General features: G+C 42.1%; 1 protein-coding gene across 1 annotated transcript in view; it reads right to left on the reverse strand.

Annotated features, from left to right (window-relative positions):
* LOC127569628 (B-cell receptor CD22-like) overlaps window positions 1–20,296 on the reverse strand; it is a 54,361-nt gene extending 34,065 nt beyond the window's left edge. Inside the window, exons 1-2 of the mRNA XM_052014430.1 lie at window positions 20,168–20,296; window positions 19,433–19,502 (exon numbers count right to left, since the gene is read on the reverse strand). Coding sequence (XP_051870390.1) covers window positions 19,433–19,484 — 52 coding nt within the window. The 5' untranslated portion in view covers window positions 19,485–19,502; window positions 20,168–20,296. The remainder of the gene's footprint in view (window positions 1–19,432; window positions 19,503–20,167) is intronic.
* Window positions 20,297–22,345: the final 2,049 nt, after the last annotated feature.

A 22,345-nucleotide genomic window follows, 5' to 3' on the forward strand; every position in this document is an offset into this window, starting at 1 on the left:
AAGTCTGGAGGTCTAGGCTTTCAAGGTCCTGTATCTTCTCCCAGGAGGTAGAAGAGAGAAAAAGGAATGGCCAGGGTGGCAGGTACCCTTGACAATACTTTTAGCCTTTCTGAAGCAACGCACTGTGAAGATGGACTGGATGGAAAGAAGTGACGAGCCTGTAATGGACTGGGCAATGTTCACGACTCTCTGCATGTTCAGTTGGTCAATAGCGGAGCAGTTGCTATACCAGACTGAGGTGCAACTTGTCTGAATACTTTCTATAGTGCATCAATGGAAACCAATTTAAGAGAATGCCCCATGCACTACATTGGAGACAAGGATGGGATGTATGGAAATTCCTGTCTGTCAGAAGTAAGATCTGGTGAGTTTACAATTCTGCAAAGCTTGAAACAGAAGATGTTCTTCAAAACTAAAATTAGATCAGCAAATGCAAGAAGAGAGCCTGAGATGAGATAGCAGAAACAGCATCAGTCCAGTAATATTGGAAAGCTTGGAAAAATAATTTGGTGTAAGAGGACTTAATATTTACTCGGAGCAGATGGACTTCAAGGCTAATTACAATGTAAAGATCACAGGTGATAATGTTGAAGAACAAAATGCCATGATCCATAAGTAGAAAAATTTCTCATTCTTACTCTGACTCTTAAGTGGAGCAAACAAATTTGTTGGCACCATGGACCACAAGAGATATCACCTGATAAATGTAAGTACAAGATGCTGGAACCTGGAGCAAAAAACAAACTGATGGAGGAACTCAACAGTCAAGGAGAACCAGGTGGAAAATTTCTAAGTCACAAGCTTGGTACTTGTAACCAAATGCCAGTGAGGGTATTTTACAAAACAAAACATTGACTTCAGGAAAGGGGACGGTGTACATGCACCTGTCTACATCAATGGTGCTGAGGTCGAGAAGATTGACAGCTTCAAGTTCCTGGGAGTGAACATCATCAACAGCCTGTCCTGGTCAAACCACGGCCAAGAAAGCTCACCAGCACCTCTACTTCCTCAGGAGGCTAAAGAAATTTGGTTTGTCCCCTTTGACTCTCACCAACTTTTACTGATGCACCATAGAAGGCACCCTATCTGGATGTATCATGGCTTGGTACAGCAACTGCTCTGCCCAGGACTGCAAGAAGCTGCAGAGAGTTGTGGACACAGCCCAGTGCATCACGGACACCAGCCTCCCCTCCTTGGACTCTATCTTCACCTCTCGTTGTCTTGGTGTAGCAGCCAGCATAATCAAAGACCCCACCCACCCAAGACATTCTCTCTTCTCTCCTCTTCCATCGGGTAGAAGATACAGGAGCCTGAGGGCACGTACCACCAGACTTAAGGACAGCTTCTACCCCACTGTGATAAGACTATTGAACAGTTCCCTCATACAATGATCTACCTTGTTGTGACCTTGCACCTTATTGCACTGCACTTTCTCTGTAGCTGTGACACTTTAATCTGTACTGTTATTGTTTTTACCTGTACTACTTCAATTCACTCTGTACTAACTCAATGTAACTGCAATGTGTAATGAATTGACCTGTACGATCGGTTTATGAGACAAGCTTTTCACTGTACCTCGGTACATGTGACAATAATAATAATAAACCAATAATAAACAGTCTCAGTCAGGAGAGCTTAGCAAAGTTGAAGGACTGACTTATGTGTGGGTTAAGTGACAAGAGAATACTAGTGAAACTCTTTAATGAGCAAGACATCAGTTTGAGAAAGCAACGATAATTGCAGTTTTAGTGAAAATGGCACGGGAGTTTTGGTCAGCTTAAGGTTCAGGAGTGTAGCACTGACTGCAGGTAGAGTTCTGCACCAGTGTTAACCGGGTTGGAGGACTTAACAGCCACTGTACACATAATGACATAGATCAGGAATTGGCTGAAAAGTTTTAGCTGCCCTTTCCATCATACCCTGAGATAAGCTTGGAGAACCTAAATTGTATGGATGTGCAAACCATGAGAACAAAGCAGTGAGCAAAGGAAGAGGTGTCTGATCCCTATGGCTTTTCATTAGCCATCAAATATCCACCATACCATTGTAAAATGGAGGCTTCTTAAGTCTGAGCTTTGTCCTAAGAAGGTCTTAGAAATGTACACGCACAGAAATTGTTAGTGTACCTATGGGTTTGGTTTGGTTAACACAGAAGAAGACAGGAACTGGGTGGTGTAAAATTTTTATTTCTTCACCTGAAATGTAGCACAGTGTAACTACTGAAAGTGTATTTAAAAGCCTGAAGTGTAATTTCAAATTATGGCATTGTAACAGTAAAATTGTAATTATGACTGAGATGGCAGTGCGTCGAGATAGCATTTATTGGACCTCTTCCTGCTGCTTGTAAGGGCAGCATACTCTCCAATACTGGTGGATAACTTTAGTAAATGGGTTAAGGCATTCTCATGTAAGGCAGTATTGTTTACTACCAGACCTCCAGTTAAGGAAACGTTCTTAAGGCACGGACTCTCCTGAATAGCGTTGTCAGACTAACAAAGTCACCTTACTGACAATTAATGCAGATAAGCCTGAAGTTCCTTAGTATTGAAGTGATATGTCAGCTACAACACCAAACCCACAGGAATTGGGAGCATATGAATGAACTTCCAAAATGAACTCAAGGAAGAGGTTGGAAGGAGACCTAATGGAAGGGATAATATTCTTCTACTGGAAAGATCTGAAACCTCAAATCCTGGATCACCAGATACACAAGACATGAAATAGTCGTCAGCACACTTAAGAAAACCCTATTAGTGGCTGTTCTAGTTGAAAGACGGGAAAAACTGTTGTCTTGACAGCCATTTGTCCAAGACTGTTGGCAATCTCTAAAAAAAGCAATGCTTTTTCATGGGAGTATTCACCGGCCACAAGCCAATGCTAATAAGCCACAAAAATGGGAAATAGGAGATCAGGGATGGTGGAGAACTGTGCGATGGTGGGAGTTTTCAAAACCATTGTGGAAAAGGATAAACCAATGGTTAATTTGGCACAACTGCCCACATATTAACCAAATTAAGTTGCTTAAGCCCTCTAAAGGTCAAGACAACAAGATGCAGCCATCATGATCATGGTTAAAAAAATAGCTTACTGCCTGTGGTGGGATGAAGGTGATATCCTACAAGCAGAACCACCCACAAAAGTTCCCGTGAACTCATCAGCATCGCCTGTACCACCAGCACTGGCAGCTCTATCTTTCCCTATAGAACCTGTATGCACTGCCCCTCTCATGAAAAATCAGGGTTCATTGTCAGGCTAAGATCTATCCAAAAGGAGTCCAAGCATTTCTGTACAGAGTGAAAGCATTCCCTGTGCCAAGACAGGGAACTGGAGAGACCAGAGTAAGACTCAACTACTATTTTCTGTATTAGAAGACAAAGTATTATTCCTAGTGTGCAATATTGACACCTTTACTTGAGTTCAGTGAACATTAATGAAATGTTGGAAGATAGAAACAATATAATCCTAACTGACAGGGATCTTTCCCATTACAGGCAAAACAAACTTGACCACTTACCTGATTCTAAAAGTGAAAATGGGAGAATATAACAGAAGAGGGATCCATGCCAAGTAACTAAAGAACTGTCGGCCAAACTTCCCTCAAGCACATTATGGAGTAACTGCAATAAGAACATTGTGTTTTACAGATAAAGGTGTCTCAGAGAGGAGGCAGTATAAGTTCACCATGAAGTGTTGATGGTAGTGCATCTTGTGTGAAGCACAGGGAATGAGGCAATGGTCTCTTAGTAAGAGAGATGAAGTAAGTTCTTACACAATTTAACCACATGCCACTTTTCCTTATGGGACATAATGATACACATATCACGGTAACCACACATAGTCAAGGAGTATACTGGAGTGTGTCTATTGTAAGACAGAAGATAGAGAACAATCACTTCCAAGCGATTATCATTTGGGAAAAAAATGAGGAACATTGGGAGTGGAGTGATTGGGGTGAAACAATCCCTTGGACCAACATCAGAACAAGACAGGCCATTAATGGATGAATGACAGCTGATGTCCTTGCCCTTTTTATTTTGCAGGTAGAATGAGTGGCATCATTCCTGTTCACACTGATTGTGGGATTACAGGGGTCTCTGTACTCCGTGGGAAGATTTATGGGGTATGTGGTACTACCTTGACTAAGTGCTATGTCTGTAGCAGGGATTAAGGAAAGCTGCAGTATGACTTCCTGACTCTCGTGCTCAGTGCCCCACTGATGAAGGCAAGCATGCTATAAGCCTTCTTCACCACCCTATCTACTTGTGTTGTCACTTTCAGTGAACTATGGACTTGGACTCCAAGATCCCTCTGTACCTCAACACTGTTAAGGGTCCTGCTATTAACTGCATACCTTGCCTTTACATTTGACCTTCTGAAGAGCAACACCTCACAACCTGCCCAAATTAAACTCCATCTGCCATTTCTCCACCCACATCTCCTAATGATCTATATCCTGCTGTATCCTTTGACCATCTTCCTCATTATCCACAACTACACCAATTTATGTGTTGTCTGCACTGCCCAGTATACTTCAGTCCAACAGGATGCATACGTGTAGTCAAACTAACTCTCTGGCTCCACCACTCCCTCCCCAGACTAAGCCACACTCAAGCCCTACACATGGGCTTGGTGTTGTCTCTATGGACACAGTCCTTCATAACAATTTGCTTCCCATAACCATTCTAGTCGTATTGAATCTAATGACTCGAAGGATGTCTGTCGGGAGAGACTGAACACCAAATGTCCTTGCTGCAGCTCACTGTTGCCTTTGAAAAACAATGACGCCAATATCACACTTGTAGCTCAGCATCCTCTTACTTCCATGACTCACTGCACTGCCATAGTTAGGAAGAAGGAGTGAGGCTTGATTTACCTTGGAATATTGGCAGGTAAAGGAGATATGACTGTGATTCACAGCCCAGGCAAGGAGACCTCAGCTGACAGTCTAAAACCTCGATGGGACACACTACAGGCAGTCACACAGGGTGAAGTTAAAATCTGGAGAGAGATTCTGGAAAAAGTGGTGGACACCTAAGTCACCGAAGTGGCGAACTAATTCATATTATTAACAACTAAGCCAGCAATCCATATCATTAATACTTTTAAAGAAATGACAGAGAGAAAGCATCATAGAGCTCAAAGGGCTTGGATGATAGAGCAGGGTAAGCATCGGGAAGAGAGAGCTGTTGGATGGAGAACCAAGAGTTAGAGAGATGGGTGATGGAGCATTATTCTCGGCTGTCCCAAACAGGTCAGTTTGATAGGCTGACCAAGGAGACTTTAGTTCCCCACAGCAGCAGTTTCTGTCACAAGTACACCAAGACAAGTAAACCAATAAAGGAGCGATTTCTCAGGCTGCACATCATCAAACCATGAACAACAGATAATTATTTTTGAGATGTGTGGGTGGGAATTTGAAAGTTGTCAGCTGATTCTAACAGGATGAAAATCATGAGGGTATTTTCAGGCAGAAGCACCCTCTCCACCACAATAACAGCTCGAGTTATAAATACCATTTGCAACATCGACATTTCCTCCTGAGATGAGTTTTACCACTGATGTGAGGCAAGTTTTTTGGGCAGTGCGTGGACAGAAAGATTGAATTTTTAAAATATATGATTCCAACTGAATGTACCCCTGACTGAAAAGATATCTTGCGATCTTCTGCGGCACAATATTTAACATGCTGTGGTTATACACTTGGTTAAGTCAGACAGCTGCTAGTGTTCTGCATGCAGTTTTGGTCTCTTGAGAGGGTAAGTATGAAGGGTGCTGAGGAGAACCACACAAATAAGGTGTGGTTTGAACCATATAGGCTAAAAGGACCCTACATTTGGACGTGGGCAACTTAAACAAAATTTATAAAATGATGAAGTGAATGTGCAGATGGTTTCTCTTAACTGAAAAGCATAGAGCGTCACAGTTCATAATTTCAAGTTATGTACATATAGAACTCGATTGCACATCAGGTCTTGGTTCCTTCCTGAAAATACTGGACTCCCAGAATAGGTTGCTAGCTCAAGGCAATGGATACCGCTTCATTAAACTCCTTTGAGTGAGAGCTGAAGAATTTTTTTTGGTTGGATCACAGATGGTCTCCCTCAAGGTGCAGCATTAATCACATTGAGGGTGGTTTCCTAGACTAGCTTTGGTTATTTTAGGGGATCAGAGGGGAAATAATGAAATCTTTTTTTTAATGTAACTTTGATGGTTGTCTCTTCTCTCAAGAGATAAAGCTTCTATGTGATATTTATTGTAATGTACTTGTAGATGCGTGCAGCTGCCAAGTTGACAAAAGAATGCAAGAACATAATAAATAGAAGCTAGGGTGTGAGATTTGGTCCCTCTCTATGATTGATCTTTTATCTCTGCAGCACTTTCCATTACTAACTCCATATCTCTTGATTCTGGTCTATCTAAAAATCGATTGATTTCTGTCTTGAAATCACTCCTTGATTGAGCCTTCACAGCCCTCTTGGGTAGAGAATTCAAAACAATCATTCCCCTCTGGGTGAAGAAATTTCTTTTCACCTCTGTCCTTTACTTTGAGACTGTAGTCCCTTGTCCTAGTCACCTTTGCCAAGTGAAACAACATCCATGAATCTTGCCTGTCTGTCTCAATAGGCATTGTGCATGTTTTGATGAGGTCATCACTAAATCTGGTCCATTATCTTTGAATCTTGACTTATTCATGGCAGGCAGATTGTCTGATAACATTTGACTTCTTAACCCAGAGGAGTTCCCAAGTGCTCAGCCGGCTGATGTCAACCTCAGAAGTGGATAGAGCTGTGGTCTTGAACAATGCCTGTCTTAATATAAGCTGAAACCAATCAGCTACACAGTTTCAGTATCATCTGATCAAATGTAAATGCAATGGAAATGCACAAGGAACAGTAGAAAGTACAAAACAATTTTCTCCACGACTGGTCTATGGATTTTGAAAAAAAAAATCATTCATGAACCATAAATGTCGACTAAATGTCCACATACTAAGAAATAAAAATCAGAAAAAGTTGGAAGAGCTTAGCCAGTCAAGCAGCATTTGTGGAAAGAGAAATCAGAAATCATATTTAAGTATGTGTGTATAAAGTTATGAGAGGCATAGATGGGGTAGAAAGTCAGAGTCTTTTTCCTGAGGTGGAAAGGTCAAATACTAAAGGGCATAGCTTTAAGATAAGATATCTTTATTAGTCACATGTGCATCGAAACACACAGTGAAATACATCTTTTGCGTCGAGTGTTCTGGGGGCAGCCTGCAAGCGCCAACATAGCATGCCCACAACTCCATAACTCATACACCTTTAGAATGTGGGAGGAAACCAGAGCACCCGGAGGAAACCCACGCAGACACAGGGCAAACGTACAAACTCCCTACAGACAGCAGCCGGAATTGAACCTGGGCCGCTGGCGCTGTAAAGTGTTATGCTAACCACTACACTACCGTGCAGGAGATATGTGAGTTTTTCACACAGAGAGTGGTAGGTGTCTGGAACATGCTGCCAGAGGAGGTGGTAGAAGCAGATAGGAAAGTGATGTTTAGGAGGCATTTACACACATACATGAATAGACAGGAAATGGAGGGACGCAGAACACGTGTGGGCAGGCTGGAATAGTTCAGATTGGCATCATGGTCGGCACAGATACGTTGGGCCAAAGGGTCTGTTCCTGTGTTGTACTATTTGATCTTCTATGTCCTATCAAGGACTTAGTGAAGAGTGGAGAGGTGTCAATTTTCAAAGCAGAGCTGGAGGGAGAAGTGAAGTGTAAGACAAAAAACTACACGGAGATTGGTTAAAACAGATCAGATGATGAGCATGAGTACTGACTGTTAGCAAGATATTTTACATAAATGGGTTGAAGACGGGACAGAAGTAAGATAATGGAAAATGATGAGAGAGAAAAATATATTGAGTTCTGATCACGCACTTTTAAAGTCACCCACCCCTGCACTGAGCAGGTTGAGGGCAGATGGGTGATTTCAATCCCAATGAAGCTCTCAGAAGCCCCTGTGAAACTGATTCAGAGATAATTAATTGACTCTCAGCGTGGGCGACACTCAGGGAAACAGATCCCAGCTGTGGGGTAAGCCCTGTGCCTGTTCTCTTCACCAGGGTCAACCAGCATCAAGTTTTCAAAGGAATCACGGAGAGATTGTTTGACGTCAGTTGGGTGCCAAGAATATGAATGCCAGAGCTTGTGTGAGAAGTCAGGGTGAGTACTGAACTCATGTTTACCCAATGTCAGTTAGAAAGATGACTGCTTTCATCCTGGTTTCGATGGACATGCAACATAAACAACAGCAAGAGCAGAGAGCCTATAGCCAAGCTATTCCTGCCAGTGGAATCAAAAGGATGTGGGGTGTGGGGCATGAAGTAGAGGTGTGAGCAGGAGAGCCTCTCCTTCTTGAGTCTTCTATCCTGACTTCAGCTGCTTGAAGAACAACACATCCATTTGCTGGGTCTTTCCAAGTTGGAAACAGAGAACTGTTGACTTCTGCCAATCCATCTGAACTGGGATTATTCTGGCTGTACACAGATAGGTCGTGGTCACTTTCAACTTTATAACCTCCAGACATAGCCAACTTTCAGCAAGTGCTTAATCCATGGTAAACCAATATTAACTTAAAAATTCTATACCAGCTTGCCTGTAAGGAACCTGGGAGCTCTGAAGTTAATTTTTCAAACAAGCTGTCTGCTTAGAGGAAATGCTGAACAAGCTGTTCATGTAAAGACAAACAGAACACAGTTGGAAGTTAACTATCTGTGGTTTATGATGAACCTCTGTGGTCTGGCTATCAAGAAGGTTTAGAAGACAACACATAAACACATGAAAATCAAAGACTGGGTTTGACCCCAATAGTCTTTGCAGGTGGAGCTATCAGAATCACTACCAATTTTTTCAAATACCAATGAGCTCAAATGTTTCCCCATCAAAGCATTGTCATTGTGCTAATGGTTGAAGATCAAGCAGAATGACATTTCTAATGTGGCCCGTTCAGGGACTTACAGTAAATAAACAGGATGGTCAAATAAAGGGAGGAGTTGCTCAGAACCCCCTGCACAGCTCCTTCAAGTGATCACTGGCATGAGTTGTACTTACAGTCAGAGTTAGAGAGATGTGTGTGTGAATCACAGTTACGGTTAAGAGTTAAAGCCGTTGCCTCTGTGTTTTGTGTTTTGCACTAATGTCTTATTTTGCCTTGTTTTTTCCCGCTGTCTTTTATAGTTTATGTATAATTTATATTCTGTGTGTTGTCTGTATCTGCGTGTCTGTGATGCTGCTGCAAGTTTTTCATTGTACCTGTACCTCACTGTGCTTGAGCACATGACAATAAACTTAACTTGACTTGACTTGAGAATGCAGAACTCACATTAATGTATAGTATTTTGCAATAGTTCACATCATATAACCTTCAGTAATTTCTTGTAATATCTTTTTTTATATTATCTGTAGAAATTATATTTATTTTGAGCATACTTATATATGGAGGTCTCAGTCCCTGCTGGATCCACAGCAGCAGGAGAGGGAGGAAGTAAAGGAGGAGAGTATCAGAGAGTGATGAAGCGTAATCCTGTCTGGATGTATGATCAGGGCACAACTCATAACCAGAAGCCATCCTTGAGAATCCCTCTCACTGGCTCCTTCTGCAACAAGTGAGGTAGTTTATGTCCCATTCCACTACACACTGCCACCTTATTGATTTGGAAGTTCAAGTGTGATATGTGGCCACACGTCAGGTTCTAACAGTGACCATCTCCACCAAGTGGTAGTCATACAATTCTCCCGAGGATCAATGGGGCTATTGTTGCCCACTCAATGCCAGGCAACTGTGGCGGTGATTACTTGGGCAAGATCTGGGATGAACATTAACCAGGTACCGAATGACTGACACAGCAATGATGGGGTGACCTTTGACTTGGCACAACCATTGTCCCGTCATTGAGTGTAAAGCATAGGAGGCAGGAGGAGGCTTTTAAAACTTGAAGGAATTGAAGAAAGCTGCCCACTTACCCCCATGAGTACAGTCCTGACTGAATGTGGAATCTATCTACTAGAATTATGCTTGCAGACCCAGCCTGAAGGACTGGAGTTACCAACATTCCTTTATAAGTGTTGAGGACATTATATGGTGCTCTCCCTCATTCAGGATGGTGGTTGTGATTTCACTGGCAACTCCATGATCCATCCTAGGTGCTAACCACAGAATCATACATCATGGAAACAGGGCATTTAGGTCTGGATAGAGTGGATGAAAAACATTATGATGCCAGAGGAACTCAGCAGGCCAGGCAGCATCCGTGGAGAAAAGCAAGTGATCAAAGTTTTAGGTCAGGATGCGAGGAAGGTCACATGGCTATGGAACAGAGTCTGAGTGAGCACACAATCGAGGAGCTGGAGAGCAGAGGAGATCACAGAGGGGGAGCAGGCGGTCAACGTTCCTCACCCGAAAAGTTGACCATCTGCTTTTCTCCATGTTCTGCCTGGCCTGCTGGGTTCCTCCAGCGTCATAGTGTTTTTCATCTAGATTCCAACATCTGTAGTCCTTTGATTCTCTGGTAGAGTGGATGTGGAGAGGATGTTTCTATTACTAGGAGAGTCTAGGATTCGAGGGCGCAACCTTAGAATAAAGGGACATCTCTTTAGAATTGAGATGAGGAGGAATTTCTTCAACCAGATGGTGGTGAATCTGTGGAATTTGTTACCATGGAGGGCTGTGGAGGCCAAGTCATTGGGTGTATTTAAGGCAGAGATTAATAGGTTCTTAATTAGTAAGGGGGTTAAGGATTACAGGGAGGCCGGAGAATGGGGTTGAAAAAAAATCAGCCATGATTGAATAGTGGAGCAGACTCGATGGGGCAAATTGCCGAAGTCTGCTCCTTTATCTTATGGTCTAATGGTCATTTGGCCCATCAAGCCCACGCCAACCAACAGGCATCCACCCATATTAATCCCATCTTCTAGCACTTGGCTGTAGCTTCTGTGCCCCCATGATTCAAGTGCTTGTTGAGATATTTCTTAAGTGTTTGTTGAGATATTTCTTAAGTGCTATTCAAAGGGATGGCTGCACTGGGTGTTATTTTCCAATTAAGGTGAACGGAAAGCTAGAAAAGTTTCCATTTCATTGTAAAGGAAAGCTGTGACCTGTCCCAGTTTCAAGGTCAGTGCCAGCTGCAAACATTGGCACCTGCAAACCGGGCTCCCAATTCACTCAGATTCATCTCTTAGCACAGTTATTTCCCTTGCTGGGTGCTGGCTCATTTCCTGATTTGCAGCTGACTGCATAACAACTGTTTGAGTTCCCTCAGCCTCAGCAGGTTCTGGAAGGGGTTTCTCTCCACCGTGGAGAGACGCCAGAGTCAGCAAATGCTACTGCAACAGTCAACACCCACCGATACAAATGAACGGAGAGAAACACTAACTCAGATCACACGTCATCGGTCCCTTCCCCCTCCTTGTTCCATCCACTCACTATCCACACACTATCCACAGTTGCCCCTTCCCTCACCAGATCTGGTTCTGGTTTCAAATGCCATTCACCTCTCCCCTAATGGCACCATTCTCACTTCCTTTACTTATCAGCGTCCAGCACTGGCATCCCTTTGTGTTCTTGCTGGTCTCCCTCCGAAGATGTCTCCAACATTCACACCCCATTCCCCCATCTCGCTCATCTTGCCTATCTATATTTTCCCCCCATCTCTCTCTCTCTCTCTCTCTCTGTCTGCCTCCATCTATCATTCACCTGCCACAGTCTTCCAGCTCCACCACCGCTCCCCTCCCCGACCCGCCTGTCATCTTACACCCCCTCTCAGTCCACCAATTACCTTGGACTCCCTGTCACCCCTCCCCTTCTCCTCTTTATACCGGCCACCCCACCTCTCCCCTCTCAGTCCCGATGCAGGTTTCGACCTGAAACGTTAGCAATTCCTTTCCTCCCCCAGATGCTGCTCGACCCGCTGAGTTCCTCCAGCAGATTGTTGGTTGACTCAATTCCTGTGTTGGATGCCCACAGTATTCAAATGTTTCAGGGTCCCTTCCAGAACCAATCACGAGAACTGAACAACTTATCAGTAACAGCCTCTGTAAACATTCACTCCCTTCTGTTTAATAATCACCATTGGGCAGCAATCCCCTGTGGGTGCACCCAAAGCTGCCCCCTCACAGGAGAAGATACAGCAGTTGACCCCAAGCAACACTGGGGTTCGGTGGCCTGGCTTTGAACATCTACTCGTGCCTAGAGCAGCTGTGCTCTGGGCTGGCTGGTGGCCAGTAACTCTTGGGGTAGGGGGTGGTCATCAGAATGGCAGTGGTTGGATCACACACACTGTCATCCCGAGAAGAACAGCAGGTTCGCAGTCTATGGAGCAATTTACTCATCCCCATGTGAGGCAGCTGACACTGGAGGACAGGCTGTAGACCCATCTTCACAGCCTGAACCGTCCAGCAATAGTGGAATCCAGCACACCATGGCAGCACACTGGTACTGTCTGGCTTTAGGCAGAGGAAGGATGGCCACGTACTTGGCCTCCAAGACAGGAGTGAGGCATCTGTTCTGCTGTCTGAGCTGCAACAGAGTCACAGTCACACATCACTCTGAGTCTATGCAACTATCCAGTACCAATTTGCACTAATCCTATGCTAATCCCACTTTGTTCTCTCTACATTCCCATCAACTGCTCCCAGATTAACCCACCCACCTACACACCAGGACCAGTTTAAATATAGCAGTTAATGGACCAGCCCGCATGTCTTTGGATGGGAACCAGAGCACCATTTGGGAAGCCCATGTGGTCACAGGGAGAACATACTTTGTACAACTATACTTGCACCATTCTGTTGTTTTGCGCTCATCACTGTATTAATGTTGTATTTACTATTACCATGTATGGTGGGCCGAAGGGCCTGTTTTGTGCTGTATGGTTCTATGGTATACAGTTTACTCTGTGAGCTTCACATGAGCAAGGAATTTTGTTACACTCCGGTGTATATGACAATAAACTAATCTGATTCTGAATCTGAATATGCAAACTCTGCACAGACAACACCAGAGGTGAAGATTGTGCCTGGGTCATTGCAGTTGTGAGGCAACAGCTTTACTAGCTGAGCCACTGTGACTCTCAAATAGCGTTGAGCTTCTTGAGAGTTGTCGGAGCTGCATTCATCTAGGTAAATCGACAGTATTCTATAACACCATTGATTTGTGCCCTGCAGATAGAGGAAAGGCTTTGGGATGTGTCGGGAGGAGAATCACTCACTATAGAGTACATACTGTTTACTTGAGCTTCTGGTCATTGGTGAACCCCTGGGTGTAGATTGTAGTATAATCAATGAGGCAATGCATTGAATGTCAAGCATAGGTAGACGTTCTCCTGTCTGAGATGGTTATCCCCTGACACCTTAGTAGTAGAAATGTATTTGCCACTTGTCACTCCATGTCTGAAAATTGTCTAGATCTTGTTGTATGCAGGTATGTACTGATTTATTCAATGAGGCAATGTGAATGGAATTGAATATTGTACAACCATCAGCAAACATCCCCACTTCTGACCTGCAATGGAAGGATGTGCCCCTGTTTAACCTAATTCTCTGATCGTCACAAGATCACAAGACAAGGGGAGCAGAAGTAAGCCATTCGGCCATCGAGTCTGCTCCAAGGAAAAGGGAAAAAAGGAAAAGAAATGAGAAATTGGGGGGGGGGGCGCAAAAAAAAACACACTATTCTAAACCCCAATTTCTGGCCTTATCCCCATATCCCTTGATACCCGACTATTTAGATATCTATCTATCTCTTCCTTAAACGCCTCCAATGATCTGGCCTCCACTGCTGTACGTGGCAAGAAATTCCACAAATTCACCACCCTCTGGCTAAAGAAATTTCTCCTCATCTCTGTTTTAAACCTGTACCCTCTAATTCTAAGATTGTGCCCTCTGGTCCTGGACTCACCCACCAAGAGAAACAGCCTAGCCACAACTACTCTGTCCAGTCCTTTCAACATTTTAAATGTCTCCATGAGGTCCCCTCTCATTCTTCTGTACTACCAGTGAGTACGGTCCAAGAGCCGACAAACGCTCATCATACGTAAGCCCTTTCATTCCCGGAATCATCCTCGTAAATCTCCTCTGAACCCTCTCCAACATCAGCACATCTTTCCTAAGATATGGGGCCCAAAACTGTGCACAGTATTCTAAATGAGGCCTCACTAGTGCCCCGTAGAGCCTCATCAACACTTCCTTACTTTTATACACTATACCTCTCAAAATGAATGCCAACATAGCATTCGCTTTCTTTACCACCGATCCGACCTGGTGGTTAACCTTTAAGGTATCCTGCATGGGTACCCTCAAGTCCCTTTGTACTTCTGTACTTTGAATTTTCTCTCCTTCTAGATAATAATCTGCCCTTTTATTTCTGTTTCCAAAGTGTACAACTGCAAATTTCTCAACATTGAATCTCATCTGCCATTTCCTTGCCCATTCTCCTAAACTACCAAGGTCTCTCTGCAACCTTCCTGTCTCCTCAATACTCCCTACTCCTCCACCTATCTTGGTGTCATCCGCAAACTTAGCCACAAAACCATTTACTCCATCATCCAAATCGTTAATGTACAAAGTAAAAAGAAGCAGCCCCAACACCGACCCCTGCGGAACATCACTAGTAACCGGTAGCCAACCAGAATGAGATCCTTTTATTCCCACCCTTTGCTTCCTGCCAACCAGCCAATGCTCCACCCATTCTGTTATCCTACTGTAATTCCATGACCTCTCATCTTATTAATCAGTCTCTTATGTGGCACCTTGTCGAAGGCCTTTTGAAAGTCTAAATACACAACATCTACCACTTCTCCCTTATCCACCCTACCTGTGATTTCTTCAAAAAACTCCAATAGGTTGGTCAGCAGGATCTTCCCTTCACAAACCATGTTGGCTAGGACCTATCTTGCCTTGCACCTCTAGGTATTCCATAACCCCATCCTTGAGGATCGATTCCAATAACTTTCCCACCACTGACGTCAGACTAATAGGTCTGTAATTTCCTTTATGCTGCCTCCCACCTTTCTTATACAGCAGAACTACATTTGCGACCCTCCAGTCCTCCGGAACCATGCCGGAGTCTATTGATTCCTGGAAAATTATCACCAATGTCTCCACAATCTCTAAAGCCACCTCCTTCAGAACCTGGGGATGCACCTCATCCGGTCCGGGAGACTTATCAGTCTTTAGCCCATTTAGTTTTCCTAGCACCTTCTCTCTAGTAATCTTAACTGAACTCAGTTCCATTCCGTGAGACCCCTGATTAACCGGTATATTGCTCATGTCCTCCACAGTGAAGACCGATGCAAAATACTCATTTAGTTCCTCTTCCATCCCTTTATCATCCATTATAATCTCTCCCGCACCGTTATCAATTGGTCCTATATCAACCTGTGTCTGTCTTTTACTCCTTATATATTTAAAAAAACTCTTAGTATCCTTTCGAATGTTATCTGCCAACTTCCTTTCATAATTCGCCTTTTCTTTCCTAACACCTTCTTAGTTCTTTCTGCAGGTTTTAAAAGTTTCCCAGTCTTCTGTTTTCCCACTAATTTTTGCTTCTTTGTATGCCCTCCCTTTTGCTTTTAAACCTTCACCTCTCTCGTTACTCACATTTGTGCCTTTTTCCATTCAAAAACCTTCTTTTTTCTTGGAACATACCTATCCTGCATTTTCCTTATTTCTTGTAGAAATTCTTTACATTTCTGCTCCGCCGTCCCTCCAGTTAGCTTACTCTTCCAATCAATTTGGGCCAACTCCTCTCTCAAGCCACTATAATTTCCTTTGTTCCACTGAAATATTGATACACCAGTTATCAGCTTCTCCTCAAATTTGAAACTGAACTCAATCATATTGTGATTACTAGTTCTCAATGGTTCCTTTACCTTTAGTTCCCTAATCACCTGAGGTTCATTACACAGCACCCAATCCAAAACAGCTGATCCCCTGGTGGGCTCATCAACAAGTTGCTCCAAAAAACCGTCCTGTAGACAATCCACAAACTCACTCTCCTGAGATCTACTGCCTTGCTGGATTTCCCAGTCCACCTTCATGTTAAAATCCCCCATAATTATCTTCACATTGTCACTCTGGCACGCTTTTTCTATTTCAAACTGCAACTTATCGTCCACTTCCTGACTGCTATTAGGGGGCCTATATATAACTGCTCTTTTAACCCTTGCTATTTCTGCAGTGGATGATGAGCTGCTCCTTATCTTCTGGCTGTAAATGGAGTCAAAGGGCAGCTCACCTTTAAGAGCTGGAGTTCTGATGTCGGTTAATGTTGGTTGATTTCATGTGATTGGGAAATGAATGATGTTCACAATTCAAACACATGCATGTCCTTGCAAGGGGTGGGTGCAGGAAAATACACTGTGCTAATGGGTCACACAAGGAAGTATCTATCATCACAGTGTGCAGATATGAATATTCAATATCTAACATAAATATTTACATATCTAAACTTGAAAATAGGTCAGGATAAACATTAGTAATCCTACCAGCCGGTCTCACCCCTCCCTCTAACCTCTTTATCCTGGCTATCTTTCCTCTGCACTCTTAGTCCTGACGTAGGGCCTTGACCCAAAACATTGACTATCTCGTTGCCTCCACAGATGCATCTTGACCTGCTGAGTTCTTCCAGCAGTTTGTTTTTGATGCAAAGTGAAATGATTGCAAAACAATTTTGCCTCATGCAGTGCAATGTAAAATTATTAATAAGCCAGAAGCTGTCACATGGCTCCATATTCAGGAAAGTTTACTCTCCCTGTTTAGCAGGGACGTTTAGGGTATCAGTTAGCACATCATAAATGAATGTCTGAGCGAGGTCTCAGATAACTTAAGTACCCTGCTTGCTTTTCGTCTAGACAAAGCAAGCCACTTATATTCCTTTCTTCTAAGACTGGTGTTACACTTCCAGCTAGAAGTAGACTCCACTTACTTACTTGGGAAATTTTCAGGCTAATTATGCATGAAAAATGGGAGATAATGTTCTCCATGCAATTTTCAGATTAAAGCACCTGAACTATCTACCAACAACTTCAAATATAAATGCAAGGGTATTATAGAAATGTATAACTACCTTTGATCTGTTGCTGATATTTATCCAACAATATAACCACATGCTATTCTGTTGATGAAGTTTAAAGCTACAAAGTCGAATTGGTATGAAGTCATTTTTGGATGATTTTACTCACTCAAGTTGCTACTTGGAAGCCTGACTTTCTTTATTTTGTATTCAGATATAATGGATCCTTGAGTCCAAGATCATAGGAAAAGGGTGACCAAGCATGAGCAAAGACCACCCAAAATTCATTAAAAAAAGAGTATAACAACAATATGTGTATGTTCACTCATAATAATAGGAATGCCCACGTGTGCATTCCCAAAAGCTGACAAACTAAGTTCATACCCACTGCCTGAGTCAGTTAAAGATTTTTCAATTGATGGTGATTTTTGCAGGTGAGTACTTATTTCACTATATTTTAAAAAAAAACTGAGGCAGGGAGATATTTTCAGCATGATCCCTGAAGCGTGACAGAGGGAAACAGATGCTCAGAGTCTTTTTTTTAATGTATTATAGCTAAAAATACATCAGGAAAATAAAGCACTGAACACGAATGGTCCTAGAGCAGGAGATTAATAGGAGATGAATAGTGGAGCAGTACTTTGTTTAACTGTTGTGCATATATTTCCATAAGTGCAAAGGATGGAATTCTGCTTTGAATTTTTAGTAGGGCTGTAATCAAATGACCTGAACTTGTTTTCCTTTTCTTAATGCGGAAATGGTGACAGACATTGTCCTTTGATTTGATTTCCCTCCATCAGAGGTAAATAGTCCTGACTGGGTCTCGGTCTGAAACATTAACTGTTCATTTCCCTCCATAGATGCTGCCCAACCTGCTGAGTTACTCCAGCATTTTGTGTTCATTGCTCCAGATTTCCATCATCTGCAGTCTCTCTTGCGTCTCCAGAAATAAACAGTTTCTTCGATTCCATCCGATTCAGTACCTTTACTTCTTGACCGGATTGCCCTCAACCTTCTGTACTCAAGGAAATACAACTTGACCCTCTGAGTTTCAACACTTTGAACCATCATATTGTTCTAGTAAGTCAGCATGCATTCCCCTCCCAAGGTCCGTATATCCTTCTTGAGTTCCATTGAGTTCTAAGCTATTGCACATCTCAAACATCATTCTCCACTTTAATATACCTATTCCTTGGAGATACAAGGTTAACAGCTGGAGAGCCTTTTTAACTTCTCTTAAATACAAATCAATCACTTTTAGATATGTAACCAAATCCTTCTGAGCACTCCGTAATGAAATATTCTTATTCATCTTTCTTATATATGGAGTAGTTGACTCAGACTTCCTCACATAGAACTCTACTTGCCATAGTTTTGCTACCTCCCTGTTTCACTGCACTCTTCTGTACATTTCTGCTTCTCTTTATATAACATAACAACCAAAATCATGTTGGGCTAGGATATTTCACACCATTACACCAATCCTCTGCACCCTTCAGTTCAGAAAACATCTGACTTGTAATTTGGGAAGTTCAGGTGGATCAGGGCACTCGAGACCTTAATGAATGAAGTGAGAAGGAGAAACAAACAGAACAACAAAGAAGCAAAGCAAATTATTGTCAAACCAAGCACAGTTTGAGAAATAAAGATGGCAAAATAGATAAGATTAGAGAGAGAAAAATGAGACAGGAAAAAAAAACTTGGAAAAATGTGAAAAGGAAAAAAGTTTTGAAACCTCTAGGCAGAACTTTTGATTTGTGGTGTTGGTAATAATGGAGGCGTGGAATCATACAGTACAGAAACAGGCCCTTCAGCCCACCATATCCATCCTGACCATCAAGTACCCATCTACTCTAATCCCGTTTACCAGCACTTGGTCCAGAGCTATCCATGCCTTGGTGATTCAATTGCTTGCTCAGATATGTTTTAAATATGTAATCAGCTTCCCCTTTTTTGGGAGATGATGATTACATTATTACCAAGTAATCAGGAATCTGTGCTGCTAAATATAAGGTCTAACCCTTGCAGCAAATTTAGTGTGCAAATCCATGAGGGAAGTTGAAATCATGGTGTTGAAAGGAGAAGATGCTTAAATCGACCAGCATACCCTGGTGATTTGAAATCCGTGGGATATGATTTCACTGGAAATTACTGCTAGTTTGTTCATCAATAATTGTTATCTTTACACAGCATAGATCCCTGGAGAATAACACTGTGCTTCCTCACCAACTGCAACTTTTGACAACATATAAATGAACTGGAAATATTTGGATGGATTTGGGGTTGCAAGTGGTCAACTATCATGAGAACTGGACAATAAAATAACTGGTGATGAAGACTCCCATTACAGAGCAAATGGTGAAATTGGATACTTACCCTGGTTAAGACACATGGCTATAAGCGCCAGGGTGTATTGCGATATGCTCATTGTTTCAAGACACAGCAGCTGAGAAATGCATAATAGATAACTGTCAGTAAGGAGCTTTAGTACATTGTGCAATCTCCCACATTAATCCGGCCAAACAATGCACTTCTATTGTGCTCCTGAACTCACTACTTTCCCCCATCCCATTCTAGCTGTTGCAGCAACCTCTCTGAAACTAAGTAGTTTGGGTTTAGAGTTGGAAGCTCCTTCTATTTTTTGAATGTGAGCATTTTATCCATGATGTTTGCGCCGACTCTTAGAATGTCCAATTAATCCCTTTGTTCATTTATCATTAACCCTGCAATATTTTCCCTTTTAAAGTTAGATTCAATGCATTTTGAAAGTCACTATTGAATTTGAATCTTTCAGTCAAAGCATTCCCATCATAACCACTCCCTGTGGAGAAAAATTGTCCTCTATTTCTTCCACGGTTCCGATGGCAATTCTGCAGTCCTTGTTTAACAAGCCATTAAACTACTTTTAATATACAATGCTATTCTTCAGTTGTTTCTAAAGTGTTCTGAAAATTTTTTTCCAGTTTTGAATCATTGCTGTTAGCCGAAATAAATTCTACTTATAATGTGATAGGTCAGTTGTCCTTATTAATTACTGATTGCAAACTTTAATTTCACACAAATTACTGGAATTATTGCTTTATCTTAAAGTATAGTAGGAGATCATCTTACCTTTTCACTTTACAACCTTTATTGGCACAGTGCTTTCTTGAAGAAGATTAATACCCTTCAATCAAGCTATATAATACTTATATCCACCAGTGAGGGAAGAATCGGAAATACCAACATTTGTGATGGGACATGCTGCTAAAAGTCAACATGGAGCAGACACAGCAACAGTTCTCACCTATCAGCAACTCCGACCACCTCGAAAAGGGAAGTAGTTGATTTAGCAAAGGAAGTAAGATGATGAATATTCAAATACAGCTGCTTACACACTACATGAAGGCACAACAATAATTGACATTGATGTTATATATTTAATAAACCAAATGAGTGACAGCCTTCACAGAAGAGCTTTCAAACAAAATTTATTGAAAGGTAGATTGGAAGGATTGAATAGAAGCATAAAATGAGATTTAGGAGGAATTCCAAATGCTATAAAGAGAACCAAACACCATTATTACTCAGATTGTTAGAATTAGAAGAGCATAGCTGGAGGATTGTATTGTTGGAGAGGATTGTAGAAGTAGGAAGGTCTGATTAAAATTAGAATGACTATAATATAATGGACGTTATAGAATCACAGAAAGATATAGCACTGAAACAAGCTCTTTGGTCCACCGATTCCATAATCAAGTAACCATTTTTGCATTAATCCTACCCTAATCCATTTTATTCTTCCCAGATTCCCTTCAACTCCACCCACATTCTACCACTTATCTACAGCACCAGAGGTCAGGATTGAACCAAGTTCGCTGAAACTGTGAGACAGCAGCTGCACCAGCTGCACAACTGTGCCACCTACAAGGCTATTGAAGGCTACAGATTAGAAGTTCTGCTGAGGGAGCTCCTGTTCAATGGAGAATTCCTGAGGAGAAGAATAACTTTCAGAGTTTGTGTTAAAAATAAGTGATGCAATAGGCACTCATGATTATAATGATTTTACAATGAATTAAATATCCTATATGTATACCACCTAGTTTAGATACTGCAAGCTAGTACTTACAAGGCATATGTCTGAAGCTGTGATATGTTGGGGATTACGGATTGACATGATATTCTAAATATCCTGCGGGATATCTTTTAAATGTTTATCTGCCTGAGAGAAGGGCTGATAGAGAAGCTGACTCCTTTCCTGGTAGGACAATTCTGCAGCAGGATCAGTATGGATTAAAACCATGTCATCAAGGGGTATTGTAGTACAAAAGTATTACTCAAACTTCAAGTCTGCAGCTTTCTTAGGAAATTCATGTGACTACCTGAGAGTGGTATGGTTAGTCACCACTCACAATCTTCAGCTCTTAAAACCAAATATAAAATTTGAGTTCTATTTTCAGGCTTTAAGTTTTACCCTCCTACTTACACTGATCTTATCCATTCTCAAGTTCTCTACATATCTGTACTAACCCAATGTAACTGCACTGTGTAATGAATTGACCTGTACGATCAGTGTGCAAGACAAGTTTTTCACTGTACCTTGATACAAGTGACAATAATAAACCAATGCCAATACCAATCTCAGTTTGATTAGTCAGAGTCAGTGTTGTTGCCATGTTCCAAAAATTCTCGGAATTTCAAAACAAGAGCTCAAATTTAAAAATAAAACAGAAATTGCTTGAAATACTTAGCAAGTTAGTATCTTCTATAGACTGAGAATCAGTTAATCTTTCAGGTTGGTGACTGTAGTACAAGTACAGGAAGTCTCCGGGTTACGAACGCCCATACTTACGAACCCCCATACTTACGAACCAAACTCTGTCGGTTCCCATATCGCGGTTCCCATTCTCATTTCTGCCTGAAAAAAAATGGTAGCCGACGGCCTTTGTGTATAATTGCATTTCATTTTTGACATGGGGTCTTCATTTATTTTTGTTCGCCAGAGCACCTTCAAGTGCCAAGGATGCAGTGGAAGGAGCAAAGAACACTCAATGTCATCTGAAGTGAAAATCCATGCAGTCTATACTGTGAATGGAGCTGGAATCAGCATTTTTTAAAATTCCATTAGACACCGCGCACCCTGCAAATGTAAATGCAGTGCGGGAGGTTTAATCAGCCCACTTGACAATTAGATTATATTCAAATTGCCATCGGATAATGTGGTAAAAGCTTTGGCAGTGAGTGTAACTCCGGGCTGAGAGTTATTCGCACATTGAGGCCTCTCGCATCCCCTGATAAAGTAAAGAAGTG

Source organism: Pristis pectinata, chromosome 4, assembly GCF_009764475.1.
Source record: "Pristis pectinata isolate sPriPec2 chromosome 4, sPriPec2.1.pri, whole genome shotgun sequence".
Classification (NCBI taxonomy): Eukaryota; Metazoa; Chordata; class Chondrichthyes; order Rhinopristiformes; family Pristidae; genus Pristis; species Pristis pectinata.